This window comes from Acinonyx jubatus, chromosome D3, assembly GCF_027475565.1.
Source record: "Acinonyx jubatus isolate Ajub_Pintada_27869175 chromosome D3, VMU_Ajub_asm_v1.0, whole genome shotgun sequence".
NCBI lineage: Eukaryota > Metazoa > Chordata > Mammalia > Carnivora > Felidae > Acinonyx > Acinonyx jubatus.
Window position 1 is genome coordinate 51,946,126 of NC_069392.1, and position 19,050 is coordinate 51,965,175.

Consider the following 19,050-nt stretch of genomic DNA (forward strand, 5'->3'; position numbering starts at 1 on the left):
TTAAGAGCATGTCTACAACCTCTCTAGAAAGCAGTCCTATAATTATATATATATAACTCATTTAGGCTTGAATTTATTACACCCGTGGGTTTACAAACACAAGTTTTTATTACATTTTTGCCCTTCAGTGGACTTTAAAAGAAAGAAGAAAAGAAAACAAAGTGCAAAATGAAAACAAAAGAATAGCCAACCAAAACAAATGTAGGAAAACAAAACTTCAACTGAATTGATACAGGGAAAAACCATCAAATAGAAAACTAATGCCAACTGGTTTTCAACACTCTGGATCATTTAAACTTGAACTTACATAGGAAATTTATTGTCCGTGATGTAAATACCTTGTAACACTTGTTCCATAACTGGGGAAAAGACCTGTCATGAAGCAGCAGGACTGAGGCCCCTGTCAAAGTCTTAGTCTCCAGGAAACAGTACTGAGCCTAAGCAAGGATATGCTAGTAAGAATGTAGATGCACTAACATGTGTCCTAGAAATGGAATTTTTTTTAACTGCATTGCTTTTACTTTTAACACACCAACTCATATACAGAAAATTGTCTGACATCTTGAAGCCAAGTCAGATTTAAGCAGCAAGGAAAACATCTATCTGGTATAGAAAAGAAACATCAAAGTCAAATGATCCTAAAAACTTCAAAACATCAGGTAACAAAACTGCTAAGGAACATTAAAAAATAAAAAAAAAATTTAAAAAAAATGCCTGCCGGCAACTGTGACAAAGGTGAACCATTTACTGAAAGAATGCATTTACTACTCGTTAGATAGATAGAGAAAAAAATGCAGGAAAGCAAGACACCAAGCCCTCCAAATGGAAAATCTATTAGTTTGTCTTAAATCATTTACAGCTAATTGAGTTACATTCCTTAGGTTAATGGTCCTCGTGGGTTTAATCCCCAAAGATCAAAATCCATTAGGGAATGGAGGTGTTTTGTTTAGAGTTGTCATTAATGGGAAGAATGCAAGGTGTCAAAGTATTGCAAGGCACACTAAACCAGCATGAGAATGGTTCCAACTACCTGATTTCCAAACACCCTACATTATTAACCACGCTCAAATAACCATATAACTGCTAATTATCACAAATATAAAATGGAATATCTTACTGGCAAACTAACAAATTCGACAAAATCCTCTTCTAAAATTTCTATTCCAAGGGTAAGAAACTGCATTTCAGAAAACAAATAGGAAAATCTTTCTCAGCTTTGCCCTTTGGTCTTGAGACAACTCAGAAATACACTAAAAACTACCACTGCTTAATTAAAATCATACCCTGTTCTCTAGTTAATTTGCTATTTGCCTCTGCTTTATGAGACAAATTTATTTACATTGTTCTGCTTTTGGGGTGGGGAGGGGGTACCTATAACTTAACAAAAACAAAAAAACTTCAAAAATCAACAGATTACAACTTCCAGACATCTCACCCTGGGCTTGCAAGGCAAGAAATTTATGAACTTGCCTCATTCTCAACATCAGAAAACTAAGGAATGTACTGTGTCTCCCCATCTCTTTCCACATCCAGCTTTGTTCAGTGAAAAAAGTATTCAGTATTCAGTGAAAAAAGACAAGGAGTATGTGCCAGTCTGCACTGATCTGGAAACGTTTCCCGAGTTTCAAAGGCCTCAAACACAATATCCCCTACCTTGCGACACGCTAGCACAGATCCTTTAACAGAAAGTAACCCAGTGAAGGAGATTATGTGAGTTAGATACATTTTAAGTGTAGCACTGGAGCTAAGAAAGAGGTGCAAGAAATACAACTTGGGGTGACATGTATTTAAGAGTGGGAATTGGGGTGCCTGGGTGGCTCAGTCGGTTAAGCGGCGGACTTCAGCTCAGGTCATGATTTCACAGCCCGTGAGTTCCAGCCCCGCGTTGGGCTCTGTGCTGACGGCTCAGAGCCTGGAACCTGTTTCAGATTCTGTGTCTCCCTCTCTCTGACCCTCCCCCGTTCATGCTCTGTCTCTGTCTCAAAAATAAATAAACGTTAAAAAAAATTTAAAAAAAATAATAAGAGTGGGAAATATGGCAGTGAATTACTGTAAGAAAAATGATCCAGAGAAGAGATAAATTCAGATGCATGGAGAGAGACCGCAAATAGGGTCACATAGATAAAAGATCCCAAGATGAATTAGTCTGAGCTTGAACACAGTGCAGGAGAAAGAGGAAATGGTCAACTATATCAAATGCCAGGAAGGCTAAGAAGAAAAAATAAAAAGAATAGCTTGGGGTGCCTGGGTGGCTCAGTCAGTTAGGCATCCCGCTCTTGATTTCAGCTCAGGTCATGATCTCACAGTTCGTGAGATTGCACCCTGCATCTGTCCACATGGAGCCTACATGGAATTCTCTCTCACTCTCTGCCTCTCCCCCCCTCAAAATAAATAAAGAAACTTAAAAAAAAAAATAACAGCTTAAAAAAGTAAAACACTAATATTCAGTACATACTCTTTACCAGGCATCCTTAGAAAAGCTTCACATACACTAACCGAATTAATCCTTACAAGCAACCATACAAGACAGGTACTAATATCATTCCCATTTTACAGAGTAAAAAAAAAAAAAAATGAGACATGGTTAAGTAATTTGTTCAAGGTCACACAGTTATCAGGTGGTGGTGGAGGCAGAATTCAAATCCCAGCAGTTTAGTTCTTTACCACCATACTATTTAGCCTCTTAAAAATGCTATTAGGAGATCACTGTCAATCTTTTAAGAGAAGAGTTTCTGGGAAGCAATGGAAACAAAAGGCAAACAGGAAAGAGTAAAGTGGGTAGGGGCAAAGTGAAAACAATTTTCAGAGAAAATTGTGAGAGCAAAGTCAAGGGAAAGTGGGTTTTGTTTTTCAGAATAGGAGAAACCTGAGCATGACTGTGGCCTAAGTAGAGGGAAGAAAAAGTACATTTAAATTTAAGGCACAAAAAGTAAGAGAAAGGACAGGAAAGCATATTTCCACTGATGGGACAGTGTACGTAGAGGCTGTGGGGTACACAAGTGTTGAGCATATCCAGGAATAAACAACCCAACTTGAGTAGAGTTTGGAAGCAATGGAAAATAATTTGTAAAGGTCCACGTGGATGGATGGTGTGGGGGAAAAAAAAACACAGAAGAAAAAAGGGGAGCAGACTTGAGGTCATTGTGAAGATGAGAAGTAATGTTAACAATGGTGAGAAAGTGCCAGAAGTATAAGGTTAGGAAGACTGTGGATTGCGGAGGTGCAAGGGAGAACATGTCACAGCTATGGGGACTTAGCACATGGGAGGACGGAAGACAAGGACCAGACTGCCTGATGGCCACCAAGAGAGACGTCAGTGGGATAGGAGGTGGAGCTGGAAGGTTCTGAACTGATGCAGGCATATCTCAGAGACACTGCTGCAGTGGTCTGCTGCAGACCACCACAATAGATTTTTTTAATTATTTAACTAATTAATTTATTTATTTATTTTACTATAATAAATCAAGTCAAACAAACGTTGTCACTTCCCAGTGCGTCCAAAAGCTACATTTGCACTGTACTCTAAGTGTGCAACAGCTTTATGTCTTAAAAAGTAATGTACATACCTTTTTTTTTAATATTTATTTTTGAGACAGACAGAGCACGAGCAGGGGAGGGGCAGAGAGAGAGAGGGAGACACAGAATCCGAAGCAGGCTCCAGGCTCAGAGCCCGAAGTGGGGCTCGAACCCATGAAGCACGAGATCATGACCTGAGCTGAAGTCGGATGCTCAACCGACTGAGCCACCCAGGTGCCCCAAAAAGCAATGTAATACCTTAACTAAAAAATACTTTATTGCTAAAAAATGTTAATCATCATCTGAGCTTTCAGCAAGTAATAACCTTTTCGCTGATGGAGGGTCTTGCCTCAAAGTTGATGGCTGCTGACTGATCGGGGTGGTGGTGCTGAAGGCTGGGATGGCTGTGGCAATTTCTGAAAATAAAACAACAACCAAGTTTGCCACATCAAATGATTCTTCCCTCCACGAATGATTTCTCTGGAGAATGTAATGCTGTTTGCTAGCATTTTATCCATAGTAGAACTGCAAAACTGGAGTCAATCCTCTCAGACCCTGCCACTGCTTAATGAACTAAGTTTATGTAATATTCTAAATCCTCTGTTGTCATTTCAGCAATCTTCACGGCATCTTCACCAGCAGATTCCATCTCAAGAAACCACTTTCTTTGTTCATCCATAAAAAGCAACTCCTCACCCGCTCGAGTTTTATCATGAGATTGCAGCAAATCAGTCACATGATCAGACTACACTTGTAACTCTAGTTCTCTTGCTATTTCCACCACATCTGCAGTGACTTCCTCCACTGAAGTCCTGAACCCCTCAAAGTCATCCATGAGGGTTAGAATCACTTTCTTCCAAACTCCCGGTAATGCTGATATTTGGACCTCTTCCCCTCCATAAATGTTCTTAATAGCATTTAGAACGATGAATCTTTTCCAGGTTTTCAATTTACCTTGCCCAGATCCATCAGAGGAATCACTATGTATGGCAGGTAAAGCTTTATGAAATGTATTTCTTAAATAATACTTGAAAGTCAAAATGGCTCCTTGACCCATGGGCTACCGAACGGATGCTGTGTCAGCAGGCATGAAAATACTAACTTCATTGTATATCTCCATCAGAGCTCTTGAGTAAAGGTACCTTGTCAATGAGCAGAAATATTTTGTAAGAAACCTTTTTTTCTGAGTAGGTCTCAACAGTGGACTTTAAATATTCAGTAGTAAACCATGCTGTAAACAAATGTGCTCTCATCTAGGTTTTGTTGTTCCATTTCTAGAGCACAGGCAGGGTAGACTTAGCATCATTCTTCAGGGTCCTAGAATTTTGGGAATGGCAAATGAGAGATGGTTTCAATTTAAAGTCACCTGCTACATTAGCCCCTACCTAACAAAAGTCTGCCTGTCCTTTGAAGCTTCGAAATCAGGCATTGACTTCTCTTCTCTAGCTATAAAAGTCCTAGATGGTGTCTTCTTCCAATAGAAAGCTGTTTTGTCTATACTGGGTATCTGCTGTTTAGTGGAACCACCTTCACTAATTAGTTAGACCTTCTAGATAAGTTGCTATGGCTTCTACACCAGCACTTGCTGCTTCTCGTTGCACTGCCATGTTATACAGACAGCTTCTTTCCTTAAACCTCATGAACCAACCTCTGCTAGCTTCAGACTTTTCTTCTGCAGCTTCCTCACCTCTCTCAGCCTTCCCAGAATTGAAGAGAGTTAGGGCCTTGCTCTGGATCAGGCTCTGGCTTCAGGGAATGTTGTGGCTGGTCTGATCTTCTATCCAGACCACTAAAACTTTTTCCATTTCAGCAATAAGATTGGGTCACCTTCTTATCATTCATGTGTTCACCAGAGTAGCATTTTTAATTTCCTTCAAGAACCATTCTTCTGGGGGCACCTGGGTGGCTTAGTCAGTAAAGCATCCAACTCATTGATTTCAGCTCAGGTCATGATCTTGCAGTTCATGAGTTCAAGCCCCACGTTGGGCTCTGTGCTGACAGCATGGAGCCTGCTTAGGATTCTGTGTCTCCTCTCTTTGCCTCTCCCTACTTGTCCTTGCATGCACACACATGCTCTCTTTCAAAAATAAACAAACTTTATGGGGTGCCTGGGTGGCTCAGTCAGTTAAGTGTCCGACTTCGGCTCAGGTCATGATCTCACGGTTCATGAGCTCAAGTCCCACGTTGGGCTCTATGCTGAGCATGCAGCCTACTTTGGATTCTGTGTCTCCTTCTCTCTCTGCCCCTTCCCTGCTCGTACTCTCTGTCTCTCTCAAAAAATAAATAAATAAAACATTAAAAAATAAAAAAATAAAATAAAATAAAAAAACCTTTCCTCTGCATTCACATCTTGGCTGTTTGGTGCAAGAGAGCTTTCCACCTGTCTTGGCTTTCGACATCCCTTCCTCACTAAGCTTATTCATTTCTAGCTTTTGATTTAAAGTGAGACGTGCAACTCTTCCTTTCACTTGAGCACCTAGAAGCCACTGTAGGATTATTAATTAGCCTAATTTCAATATTGTTGTGTCTCAGGAAATATAAGGAGGCCCAAGGAGAGGGAGACTGACAGGGAAGGGTCAGTCAGCAAAGTGTCAGAACACGCACATTTATTATTAAGTTTGCTGTCTTAAGTTTGGGTTCATGACACCCAAAACAATTACAATAGTAACATCAAAGAACACAAATCACCATAACAGATATAATAATAATGAAAACGTCTGAAATATAGTGACAATTACCAAATGTGACACAAAGACATGAAGTGAGCAGATGCTGTTGGAAAAATGGTGTCAACCGACTTTCCCGACACAAGATTGCCACAAACATTCAATTTGTAAAAAATGCATTATCTGCAAAGCACAATAAAGTGAAGCATAATAAAATGAGGTACGCCTGTACTAACTGCCAAAATCATCCCAGGATGCAGAATGTTGGGGGCACAGGCTTCTAAAGAGAAGAGAAGTGAATGAACATTTATTGAGTACCTAACATTGGTCAACCTACCTGCTGTATACAAATATATGTAAATATATATACATATAATTATATTTAATTCTTTTTTTAGTTTTTTTAATGTTTATTTGTGAAAGAGACACACAGCATGAGTGCAGGAGGGGCAGAGAGAGAGAGAGAGAGAGAGAGAGAGAGAGAGAGAGAGAGAGACTGAATCCAAAGCAGGCTCCAGGCTCCAAACTGCCAGCACAGAGCCCAACGCAGGGTTCGAACCCATGAACCGCGAGATCATGACCTGAGCCAAAGTCAGACGCCTAATCAACTGAGCCACGCAGGCGCCCATGATTATATTTAATTCTTAAACTGCCTGTATCAGGTTGAATGGAGACCCCCCCAAAAGATAATATGCACATCCTAATTCCCAGAAGCGGTGAAAATGTTATCTTATTTGGAAAAGGAGACTTTGCAGATATAATTAAGGATCCTGAGATGAGGAGATCATCCTGGATTATCCGGGTGGGCATAAAATCCAATGACAAATGCACGGACAAGAAAAGGGCAAGGGATCATTTACACACACACACACACACACACACACACAGAAGAAAGAAATGTAAAGATGGAAGCAGAGACTGGAGTGATGTGGCCACAAGCCTAGGAAGACAAAGAACGCCAAGAGGCACCTGAGGCTGGAAGAAGGAAGGATTCTCCTCGAGAGCCTCCAGAGGGAGCACAGCCCTGACAACACTTGATTTCAGACTTTTGGTCCCCAGGACTGTGAGATAATAAATTTCAGTTGCTTCAAGCCACTCAGTGTGTGGTAATGTGTATAACGGCCATAGGAAACTAATACACTACCACATGGCGTGGGTACAATTTTCCCCATCGTAAGATCCGAAAACAAACTCAGAAGCTACATAGGTAGGTATTAAAAACTGGGATTCAAGGACAGGTCTGAAGGACTCTGAGGGGCAACAAAGTGTTAGAAGCAATGGTTGAAAGTCATAGAACAGAGGGAGGGACAAAAAAGAAAAAAAAAGAAAAATCTTCAATGTAAGAAGTTCTGAGGGGAGTGAGAAGGGATCAACTAGATTCCAACTAGTGCAAGGAAGAAGAGGAGGAAATCAGAAGGGGCACTTATAGTTTCCCATATTATCTACAGAACACAATGTGGAAAAAAGAAAAATACTGCTTATATTACACCCCTCGATATTAGTACAGATATCTGAATCAGATAGCTCTGAATTTCTAAGAACTCACAATAATCTTCTAAGTATCTATTTCAGATGCTTAAAGGTTTTCTTCTTCCCACATCTAGCCCTTATTCAACAAATTCCCAGAAATTACTCATCCAAGATGGTAAAGCTAAACATATTATCTCTGTTAATAATGTTGTAAACCCCAGAATTAGGCCAGATAATATGTGAAATATTGTTCATACTTTGTCTAGGACCAAAGTACTGCCTGGGTTAAAAACAAAAAAGTAACAAATTTCTAGGCTGTGCCAGGCTGTGAGACAAACAATTCACTTTATGTCAAGGTACTATTTAAGCAGAGTACCTGACCATGGTGATGATAATTCAAAGCCAGGTATGGGCTCAAGGAAATCTGTAGTGCAAATAATTACCAACCTACAATAACTTCCTCCCCATCTTTCAAGTGAGTCATAGGCTGACTAACGAATAAAGAGAATGAAAGACTTCTTCTGCATTCAGAATCCCATTTTATCAAGGAATAATGAATTCGGTGGTTAGACAAGGTACAGATCTATTTCAGATCTTAGCCAACAGCTACAGCTTTGCTGATGCAGACACTAAAAATTAACAAGAAATTCTTTACAACTGGTGCTTTTACCACTTCCACTCTGCAATTTAGCAGTCTTAAGTTATTTCTGGAGATTATTTCTGTTTGAATACTGATCAAAATTAAATATTTTTAAATAAAATTGGACTTTTCCAACAGTCTTAAAGACGTTCAGGGTGGAGACATGTGTTTGTTCAACACATATTTACTGAACGCTTACCATTTGCCAAGCAGTACCAGAAATTAAGGGGTCAGGGAGGTTCCTTTGTAAAAACCAAAATCCTAAAGCAGCATAAACTACCTAAAACATCAGAAGTACTTTTGCAGATCATCAGTGAAGCCTCGTTTAAACTCAGCTGATAATTCTAAAAATAGACTCTGAACCTAGCAATATGAAAACACTAACACAAGATATCAATCTGCACTGACATTTCTTAGTTGACTGTTGTTCACTTAAAATAGACACACATTTCTTTAAAGCACAAACAAAAGTTAAGCATTATGCACCACATTGTAGGAAAGGAAAATTAGGAGGAAATGAGGGAATCAGGGAAGAAAGAATGTAGCCAATTAAATAGATTTTTTAACCTAATCGGTAAGGAAACTTATCTAATGAAATTACAGACTAAAAGATCAAACCATAAATAAACAGCCAGGCAACATTATTAAATTTTTGAAAATTAATGATTTCAGAACACATAAGGTGAATGTGAAATGAATCTTTACTGAAGAATTCTATCATGTGGGGCGCCCGAGTGACTCAGTTGGTTAGGTGTCCAACTTTTGATTTCAGTTCCAGTCGTGATCTTACGGCTCCACACTGACAGCACGGAGCGTGCTTGAGATTCTCTCTCTCCCTCTCACTGCCCCTCTTCTGCTCACGCACTCTCTCGCTCAAAATAAGTAATTTTTTTTTAATTCTCTCATGAGGAAAAAAGGTGAAAAGTATTTGAACTATATGTTTTATAATTATCCCCAATTTCCTTGTGTTTTCACAATTAAAATACCTTTTGAAATTTCAACTTATTTATGAAAGGAAAATGATTCTGTAACAAGCAGGAGAAGAGGAGACACTGTGGGAAATGAATTTCAAAGATTTCCAAAGCTAGAGCATATTTTCAAATCAATAAACAAGGCACCTTATAATTCTCTCCCTTAGGTCTCTTGATTCAAATAAAAATAAAGTCCAATTTCTCTTCCTCTGAGTCAAACTAGAAATTGCATAAATCATAATTTCTGAGGTATTAACATAATTATCAGGAAAACAATATATATAACATGGTTTCAATAAGGTCACATTAACACTAGCAAACCTCAAATATTTAAAAATAAAACAAGACCCAATATTTCAATCGAGATTATAGCACCAAGCTTCATATACCTACTTAAGTGTAACAATATTACAAAGAGACTTTTCTAGAAAAATGCTATATAAAATGTTTTTAAATCATTGGCTAACATGCAAGGTTATCTGCTTTAATCCCTTTTACTGATCTGATTAAGTAAATTACAATGTATCTTTCTAATAATTAAAAACACTAACAAATTTCAGATCAACCTATAACTCAGTCACATAGTCAGTGCAGACTCACAAAGAAACACATGATCCTGGTTGTCTTAAAGGATGTATTTGTCCATTCTGTCCATTTCTATTCTGGAGGAAAAAAATTCTTCACCATGACAGCCATCTCCGCTCCAGTAAAACATGATGCTATAAACAAGTTAATCTAGTTTTTAAAAAGTAAGATTTCTTCTATGAAAGATCAAATGATATAAGATGATTAATTTAGAGAGGTAAATCTGTCAAGCACTTAACTTTTTTTCACCCACCAGTTGGGGTATTTGTCAGAAATAAAGTTCCCAGGGTCCAGAATTACCTAAGATGTGTATTAAAAATGAACCAGAATCAGAATCAGAATCTCAGGTGATAAAACGTAGGAAATAAGTTTGTTTATGCAAACCACCTTAAGCACATTCATGTTTGAAAACCACTGCTTGTAGTAACTCTTTAAAAATAACATTTGTAACAAGCAAAAAATTAGAACGTCCTTTTACATCAGTTTAATTATATTAAATAAATCCTCTTTACACAGCTTTCTAATTCATGCACAGCTCATTCAGACATGGAAGAATCTAAGTTTACCTCCCAGTATAATGGTATCATACGATGATTTGGTCGAACCAGAGACTTTCACACACTCGAGTAATTAATCATGAAAACACAGATGCAAGCAAAAAGCCATATTTATTATGCCTCTGGAGAAAAAAACAAGTTAATTACAAATTTCAGATTTAAAATTACTACGTATGTTTTCCTAAACATTTCGCCACACCACGCAGCCAAAAATATAACTGCTGACGAACACCCTTTAAGCTATCTTTCCTATTTTAACTGAGGGTTTTTGCTGTGGCTTTAAACTAAACTTTGCCAAGTTTTGATATGACTAAAAACAAGTATGCTGATGAAACATAACAAATCAAGTTGGCTCACTACAGGATTTATATACTAGAGAAAAATAAAATTGGGGTGTTACCTGAAATTGCCCAGTGAATCCAAGACATGAGATAAAAATGTCCAGTACTAACTGGAGTAAGTCTTAATTTTGCAAAGGCGTGTTAATGGTGGTGTAGGTATCCTCGGAAAACCTACTTTCAACCTTGAATCAGCCTGATCTTCACCATAAATCACAATATTACCTGTATAGTACTCTCTTTGCTACTATTCTGACAAAAGGCAGAAATGGAAAAAAATAGTCTTTTAAATATTAAATCACTGTGTCCTCCAGGAATTAAAAAGAGGAAAGAGGAGAGGAGAGGAGAGGAGAGGAGAGGAGAGGAGAGGAGAGGAGAGGAGAGGAGAGAAGAGAAGAGAAGAGAAGAGGAAAGAAAAAAGAAAAGAAAAGGAAAACAGATACAGAGGGAAAAGGGGAAAAAAGGATGACAGATGACAGGGACAGGCTGTTCTGATTAAACTGGTAAACTGCAGTCTGAGGCAGTGGTAACAACAGCCAGCTCGGTCTAAAGCAGCCAGGAAAACTGACCAGGAGAACAGTGCACAAATCAATGCTCTTGGGAATTCCCAAAAGTGACCTAGGAAATCCAAGCTCTAGAAAAATCACTGCAACGTACCTCTTTCCACTGTCTCCCTGCAGTCTCCCCATCCACCCCCACACTTACTTAAGACAAACATGAAACGCAGGCTTGAAAGGGAAAGGAAGTCATAAAAGGCAATGTGGGGGTGGGGGGACAGGAGGAGGAACAGGTCTGCCCCTAGGCTGGGTGAGCAAGGGTGCTGTGGAGGTTAACATAGCATAACTGAGTGTAAGAGGCTATTAGAAGTCTGACCAGTCTCCCAAGCAAAGCACCTTCTCCAGCCTTAACAGGTGGTCATCTACCCCCGGATTAAAAACATGCTTATGAAGCACTTATTTCATTGTTTACTGACAACTCAGAATGCTGTGGTTTCTTAAAATCTGCTTCATGGGGCACCTGGGTGGCCGAGTCGGTTAAGTGTCCAACTTCGGCTCAGGTCATGATCTCACGGTTCGTGCGTTCGAGCCCTGCATTGGGCTCGTGCTGATGGCTCAGAGCCTGGAGCCTGCTTCAGACTCTGTGTCCCCTCTCCCCCACTCATGCTCTGTGCCTCAAAAATAAACATTAAAAAAATTTTTTTAATCTGCCTCTTTGTAACTAAACTACCTTTATGGCTATCTGACGCTATCCAAAAAAGTTTCGTCTCTCTTCTACATGGTCTCCCTTTAAGCTGAAGAAGACAGAGCTCATATTTCCCCCAAACCATCTTCCAGGGCAACAATGATCAGGTCCTTCAACTCACGCACAGTGGAAGAGTCAGATACCCCAAGCTGTACATTTCAGCTCTGCCAGAAAACTACTTCAGCTCTTCCAACAACAACGTGTGAGACTTCGGACAGGTGACAATCTTTGGGAGCCAGTCTTGCCTTCTCTTTCTTTACAAGACTATTCCATTAGCATGGGGCCAGGGGTGTGGCAAGGACAACTCTATGAAGCTCCAACAGTGAAGCAGTGGGCTACAATTGGGATCTTTCTCCTGTAACTTCTTTCTTTGCACAAAGATTTGGCTCCAGAGACACCAAGGCCTCTGGGTCCAAGGTTCCCATGGCCCCGGCCCTTGAACAGAGGAGCAAACCTAGAGGCTCCAGTGGGGAAACAGGCAGCCATAGCTCTGACCACCAGAGAGCCTAAGGCCTACAAAGCCAAGTGTCCTGATAAGCCTTGTAGTATATCCTCTGATAAACAGGCTGGCCACACGATGGGCTAGGAAACTACCCACTGTATATAATAACACTGCCTCAAGAGAAAAATCCATCCTGTTCCCAGCTAAATTCCAACTGGTATTTGGAATACCTGCCACACAAAGACTACAACCTAGATTAGGAGTTTCCCTTTTAAAAGTATCCACAGACGTGGCTATTTTTACCTTCAATAAACATTAAAAGGCAGTAATGGTAAACACTGCTGCAGAATAAATACATCACTTACCTCGTTCTGCCACATTAACAGACCTCAAATGTATTCATGAAAGAATAACATGAAGAATGGTATTTAGCATTGTCAGATTTCAATGAATAAATTTTCTCTTCAAAAATACCTAATTTCGGGGTGCCTGGGTGGCTCAGTTGCTTGTGTCCGACTCCGGCTCAGGTCATGATCTTGTGGTTTGTGGGTTAGAGCCCCACATTGGGCTCTGTGCTGACAGCTCAGAGCCTGGAGCCTGCTTCAGATTCTGTCTCTCTCGCTCTCTGCCCCTCCCCCACTCACTCTCTGTCTCTGTCTCTGTGTCTCTCTTTCAACAATAAATATTTAAAAATTAAAAAAAAAAAACCTAATTCCCACAGGCCCCTAGGATTTCGATTCACATATACTGAAACAACATAGTGGAGTTACGTATGCTGTTCAAGGATGGCAATCTGACTGTGGTAGGCAGTCTCTAAGAATGCCTCCTATTCCCTTGATTGTAGACCAAACTGAGTGGCTCTTTTCTGAGAAAACACGGCAAAAGTGATGAGGTTTTGTGAGCTGCCCTGTAGAGAGGCCCATGTGGCCAGAAGTGAGGGAAGCCTCCAACTAACAACCTGCAGAGAACTGAGGCCCTCACTCCAACAGCCCTCAAAGAACTGAATTCTGCCCAAACCTACATGGGTGAACTTGGAAGGCTCTCCCGTGGAGCCTTCACCCACAACCCTGATCAACCCTCAATACTCTGTAGCCTCGTGAGAGAACTTGAACCACAGGCATGCAGCCACACCATGTCCACATTCCTGGCCCATAGCAACTATGAGATAATACATATGTGTTCTTTTAAGCTCCTACATTTTGGGGTAATTCACAAAGTTATAGATAACTAATATGCTGACCAATCCAATTTTCTCTACTGTTCCTAATTCCCAGCCCAACCCTCCATAAACTCCCAAGGTGTCTAACATCCAACATCCCAATGGTATTGATTAGTCAGCTGGTAAGAGAACAAAGGAGCCGCCCTACCAACAGAAGGGACTGAATTAGAAACATTCAGCCACTCAACAATTCTTTAGTAAGCCTCTAGCATGTGCCAAGGCAGAAACCAAATCTCTTAACTTAGTTTAGGAAACAGTTCACTCTATACTTAGATTTGATCAAATAAACTGAGCCCCTCACTCTAAACAGATAACTCAAACACCTACCTAATCTAGTATGAACTCCCTCAACCTCCTTCTCCATATTCCTCTAATTTTTTGCTACAGCAAACATCTTTATGTCCTCTCTTCTCCCATCTCCAAAACTAATGTACCTATACGCTTTATCCCACTCTACCTGCTCTAATTCCTTTAATCCATTCATAGTGGTACCGCCTAAATATTTCTGAAATGCAAATCTGATTGCGTCACTCTCCTACTTAAAATTTAAGCTCAATGGTTTGACATTGTCCTCAGGCTAGCGTCCAAGTTCTCATACCCAGTTTACAAGGATCACTCCGACTGGACCCATGTGTATCTCTCTGGCTCCAGCCCACACTCCTCTCTGTACTCTATGCTTTAGCCCCTAACTTTTTTTTTTTAACTTTCCATTTCCCCCTCACCTCTTAGCTTTCAAATATTCCAATCTAGCACAAAATATTTTTCCCCCAAGCCAATCGTTTAAGTACCTAATTTAAGCTTCTGGCCGCAGCTTCATCTTTGTCTTCTCCATAATGCCTAAATTAGTTTAGTGCCACCCCACAACCGGTGCATCCACAACAAATGGCATTTCACTCTACTCTAGAATAGTTATTCTTCAGTTGTGAGGATTTCTCACTGGTTATATGGTCTATGAAGACAAGGACCTGTGGATCCTGTTCAATGCTGAACCACAGTGTCCTGTAGAGACAAACATTTGCAGTATGAAGTCTTCCTAGATCACATGTTATAATCCGTTCTCTACTTACCTCCTACTTACCAAATCGGGAATTCTTCTAAGCATTAACCCATTGCAACACTTGTCTTGCTAATCATCATTTTTCATTCATTCATTCACTCACTCACAAAGTCCTCACTTCATTCATATGATCTCTCTCTCCCTTCATTTTCCTGTTCCTATTTCTCCACTTGCCCTAAGTTGTTAGATTTCATCCATGGCTATCTTCTCTTCAGCTTCCACAAGCTCTCCTTGAGTGGCCATCCAAACTTCCCATGATGTCAACCATGCTGACTGCCTATGTGAGACTGGGGAATGAATAGGGTAATAGAGCCTTTTGGGAAACTTTTCAAACTACACTTAGGCCTCCTCCATATTTTGATTTAATCCTTAGCACCCCATGTTTACCAGTAACTGACATGATGAGTTACTTCTACTTGCAGGAGTTAGTTTTATCACTCAGGTGTGTTGGGGGAGAAATAGGTAAGTACCACTTATGTATATGCTGAAGACAGCCAGATCTCTCTCTTGTTAGACGTCTCTCCTAGGCTCTAAGTTCTTATTTGCATCTTCCTACCTACTGACATGTTCTTCCTGGATATCCCACACTCTCTCTAAAGAGTTGGGATATCCTAACTCACTCTCTCTAAAACCAAAATAGCTCCCTCAAAGCACATGCCTGTCTATACCTCCTACCAGCCACCTAGCTGTCTAAGCTGGAATACCAGCATCCTCCTAAAGCCTCTCTCTTTCCTTCAATGTCACTACTCACATCCTCTCAACTCTGTCTGGATCCAACTATGACCTTGATCAGGTTCTAATATTCTACTTTCTGAGCTACTGAAATAACTTCCTACCTGGTCTCTCTGTCACTGGTTCTGCCCTTTATCAATCATGCTCCATGCTAAAAGAAATGCTCTAAAACAAAGGATTGCATCATTCCCCTTTTCAAAACTTCTGATGTTTCCTGCTACTCCCAAGACAAAAATTTGAGCCTGGAATGAGTGACCAGAAAAGAAAGGCCCAGAGGAAAGAAACCACTGACACCAAGACCCAAATCAAAAGAAACCCTAAAAGGAGCCATGTAGGTCAGAGAACTTGGTAAGGAAAACACCAGTGGACCTTTGACACACAAAGCAAACTTCAACAGCTCAAAAAGAACACAACCAGGCTCACACAGCCAGGGCCAGGAGGCTAAAGGGCTATGATAAGAAAGCTGCAGGGCAACTTGCCACCTTCTGAGCTAGCCAAGAGGAACTCATGCAAGGAAAAAAAAAAAAATTAAATGGGCATCAATGTTAAACATTCAGGAAAAATCAGTAGAAATACAACTACAGGATAAATGTATAAAAGCTTTGAAAATGGATACCACTGTAAGAAACAACTGAGACGATTTCATATGGAAAAAAAAAACTGTGAAAGTAATCTATAAAAATTTAGAAAAAAAATGTCAGGGGGCTCTCAGCAACGACCTAACTAAGCCACCGTCTCCCATAACGCATACCCCTGCACACAGACCCCCACACTCTGACCACCCATCAGCTACACCAGAAGTAGCAGAGCTCAAACAGCCCAGAGGCCCGAACTAACAAAGCACTTGCCGGGTAATTCCTTAAAGGGCCCATAGGAATTCAGACCAAAGTGCCCCAACCAGATTCCACCTCTACTCAAAGAATAAAACAGCCTGTCAGCATGTCTAGGAAAGGTCAGAAGCTCTGGTGAGTCAAATAGACAGTGAAACCCCATTCCCAAAGGAGTTATGCAATCTTCTCCGCCATACTACCCCATTAATTATAGGCACATCAACTCTTTTTCTTAATCATAGACAGCTTCAATAAACCTGTGCGAGTCAAGTCCAGCTTCTCTCTGCCAGGAATTTTTGGGTCCTCGACACCAAAATACTGGCTGACCTGCCACTCCACATCCTAAGTGGTAGCCAGGTGGAAATACTTCTGTTTTTAAGTACCTTTGCCCATGCTGTCCCACTGCTTAGTCTGGAAAACTCTCAATGGCCTGCTCCAACCACCAGCACCTTCTGGAAATCCTTAACTAGCCCACACTCCACAAGGCATGCTTTCCAAGGACTGGCTATAGCTCTTTCCTGATGTTCATCCCATTGTAGCATGAGGGAAGTAACTGTGTCTTAGTCATCTATCTTCTGTGCCTCAAACAATGTCCAGCCTATGTGAGATACTCCACTTGTGTTTGCTGAATGAACTTGGAAGTCAGCTCATCTTCTCCTTTGATACTGTAGCAGGAAAATAGAAGTATGTTGTGTTGGAAGTCACAATGGAAACTGTTTCATGCTAAATGGAATTTCACTGGCAATCCAGCCAGGTCAAGACCTTGGGGGGAAACTGCACTCATCTTTTTGCAATCCTGCACAACAGCAGAAAGAGAATGAGAAATAATTAATGGCTCCTGACTCTACCAGGTGGGCTAGGGGAAGCGGTCTATGGACTTCCTGGCGGGGGGGGAGGGGGCGAGGGGGAGTCTGCAGACCAATTTCCCTTGGTACTAAAGTTCATGATATAAAGACTATCCCTGTATTTCCAGCATGAATTAGAAATTTCAAAGAAAATGTTTCAAAATATTCTCAAGAATAATGAGCTTAGAGTTTGATGGAACTCATTGTAGCTTAACACCCATTAGCCAAAAAAATTGTTGAACACCAGAAAACACTGGAAACGAAACAGATCAGGCTGTCTACAACTGTGTGGTACTACACAGAGGGAAGAGAGGCAGGGAGGGAGAAACACAGGTAAAGAAGACTGAGGAAGAGGAACTAAAAATGGCAGACCGATTGCCTGGGGGAAGGCGCATGACAAAAATAGGTCTCTGGACATAAAAGGCTGGAAAATATAATTAATGTCTACTCAACAGGTTGGTGTGGATAGGAATAATATGGACTTTTTAACAGAAGAGATTTGAAACATTTATTTAAGATCAACAAAAAGCACCCTCTTACACAACATATATTTTAGTCACATGAAAATTTTGCCCCTAGATGTAATTCAGGCTACGAGATTAATTATTTCGGGGCATCTGGGTGGCTCAGTCAGTTATGTGAGCGTCCAACTCTTGATTTCGGCTCAGGTCATGATCTCACGGTTTGTGGGTTCGAGTCCCGCATCCAGCTCCCCACTGACAGTGCAGAGCCTGCTTGGGATTTTCCCTCCCTCTCCCTCTGGTCCTCTTGTCTCCTCTTTTTCTGTCTCTCAAAATGAATTTAAAAAACTTAAAAATAATTAAATATGAATTATTTCAAGAAGATTCTCTGTACACCTCATGCAAATTAGTTAGTTATAAGAACCTAATTAGTTTGGGGTACATCTCATTAATAAGAAACGCGTCATGAAATGGGAAGTGTTCATAAGCATCTCTGTAGCATACCAAAGTACCATGGTTATCTTAAAAATCAACTTGCGCACTGACTGCTGCATTGTGAGCTGAACTAGCCACATTTTACATAAACTATCATTTTTATTTTAGAGAACTGACAAACTATGGTTAGATTCCTGTGTTTGACCTACATTTTCCCAAAAATGAACAAAGTGAGCCGGACACTTCAAAAAAAAAAAAAAAAAACAACTGACAGTATTTGTTGCCAATGGTAAAATTTGAGCTTTCAGGCAAAAATGTGAATTTTGGAAAACTGCTTCCCAACACTTAAAAGAAAAATAAGACTTTTTTTTTCCTGCTAAATAATACTTGGTTTGGGAAATAGACGATATAATAAATTGATAGTACTTTGTAAGTTTTGATTTTCATTCTTAACTGGCTTTAATCAACTTTTTTAAGTTATAAATTATAAGACCCACAAGAACAGTAGTTTAAACTGTGTCAGCCTAATTGTCTGTATGAAAATTGCCAAATTTTTTATGACATATCATGTTATGGCAAACATTAAGTATATAAGTGAGAAAAATCTATTAGTATATCACATCAACTGAATTCTAAGAATCTACAGATTCAGTGCACCAAGAAAAAGGGATGACTAAGAAGCAACAGCTGGAATTTATTTCCTTTGGTTAGCTTTTTGAGTAACCTAAGTTCAACAAGTTACTCAAAATACCAAGAAACAAAACTGTTGCCTAAGTGCAAAAAAACTTTTTTCTACAAAACCTCTCAAAGTTAAATATCTGATAAAATAACATCACCCAAAGTTTTCCAACCTTTAAAGAGAGAGCTACATGACAAAGTAAAAATTGCTATAGAATGAAGAGTTAATTTATTATTTTTTAAATTTATTTTGAGAGCATGCATGCACGGGGGAGGAGCAGACAGAGAGGGAGAGAGAGAATCCCAAGCAGGCTCTGCGCTCTCAGTGCAGAGCTTGATGCAGGGCTTGATCCTACAAACTGTGAG

At 40.1% G+C, this 19,050-nt stretch overlaps 1 protein-coding gene across 3 annotated transcripts in view; it reads right to left on the reverse strand.

Moving 5' to 3' along the window:
- B4GALT6 (beta-1,4-galactosyltransferase 6) overlaps nucleotides 1-19,050 on the reverse strand; it is a 67,732-nt gene that overhangs the window by 45,898 nt on the left and 2,784 nt on the right. The window contains exon 1 of one of the 3 annotated variants that reach the window (XM_053206530.1): nucleotides 16,649-17,067. The exons of the other annotated variants lie outside the window; for them this stretch is intronic. Within the exon in view, the coding sequence (XP_053062505.1) occupies nucleotides 16,649-16,658 (10 nt within the window). The 5' untranslated portion in view covers nucleotides 16,659-17,067. Of the gene's footprint in view, nucleotides 1-16,648; nucleotides 17,068-19,050 lie in introns of those variants that run through there. 3 annotated transcript variants of the gene reach the window in all.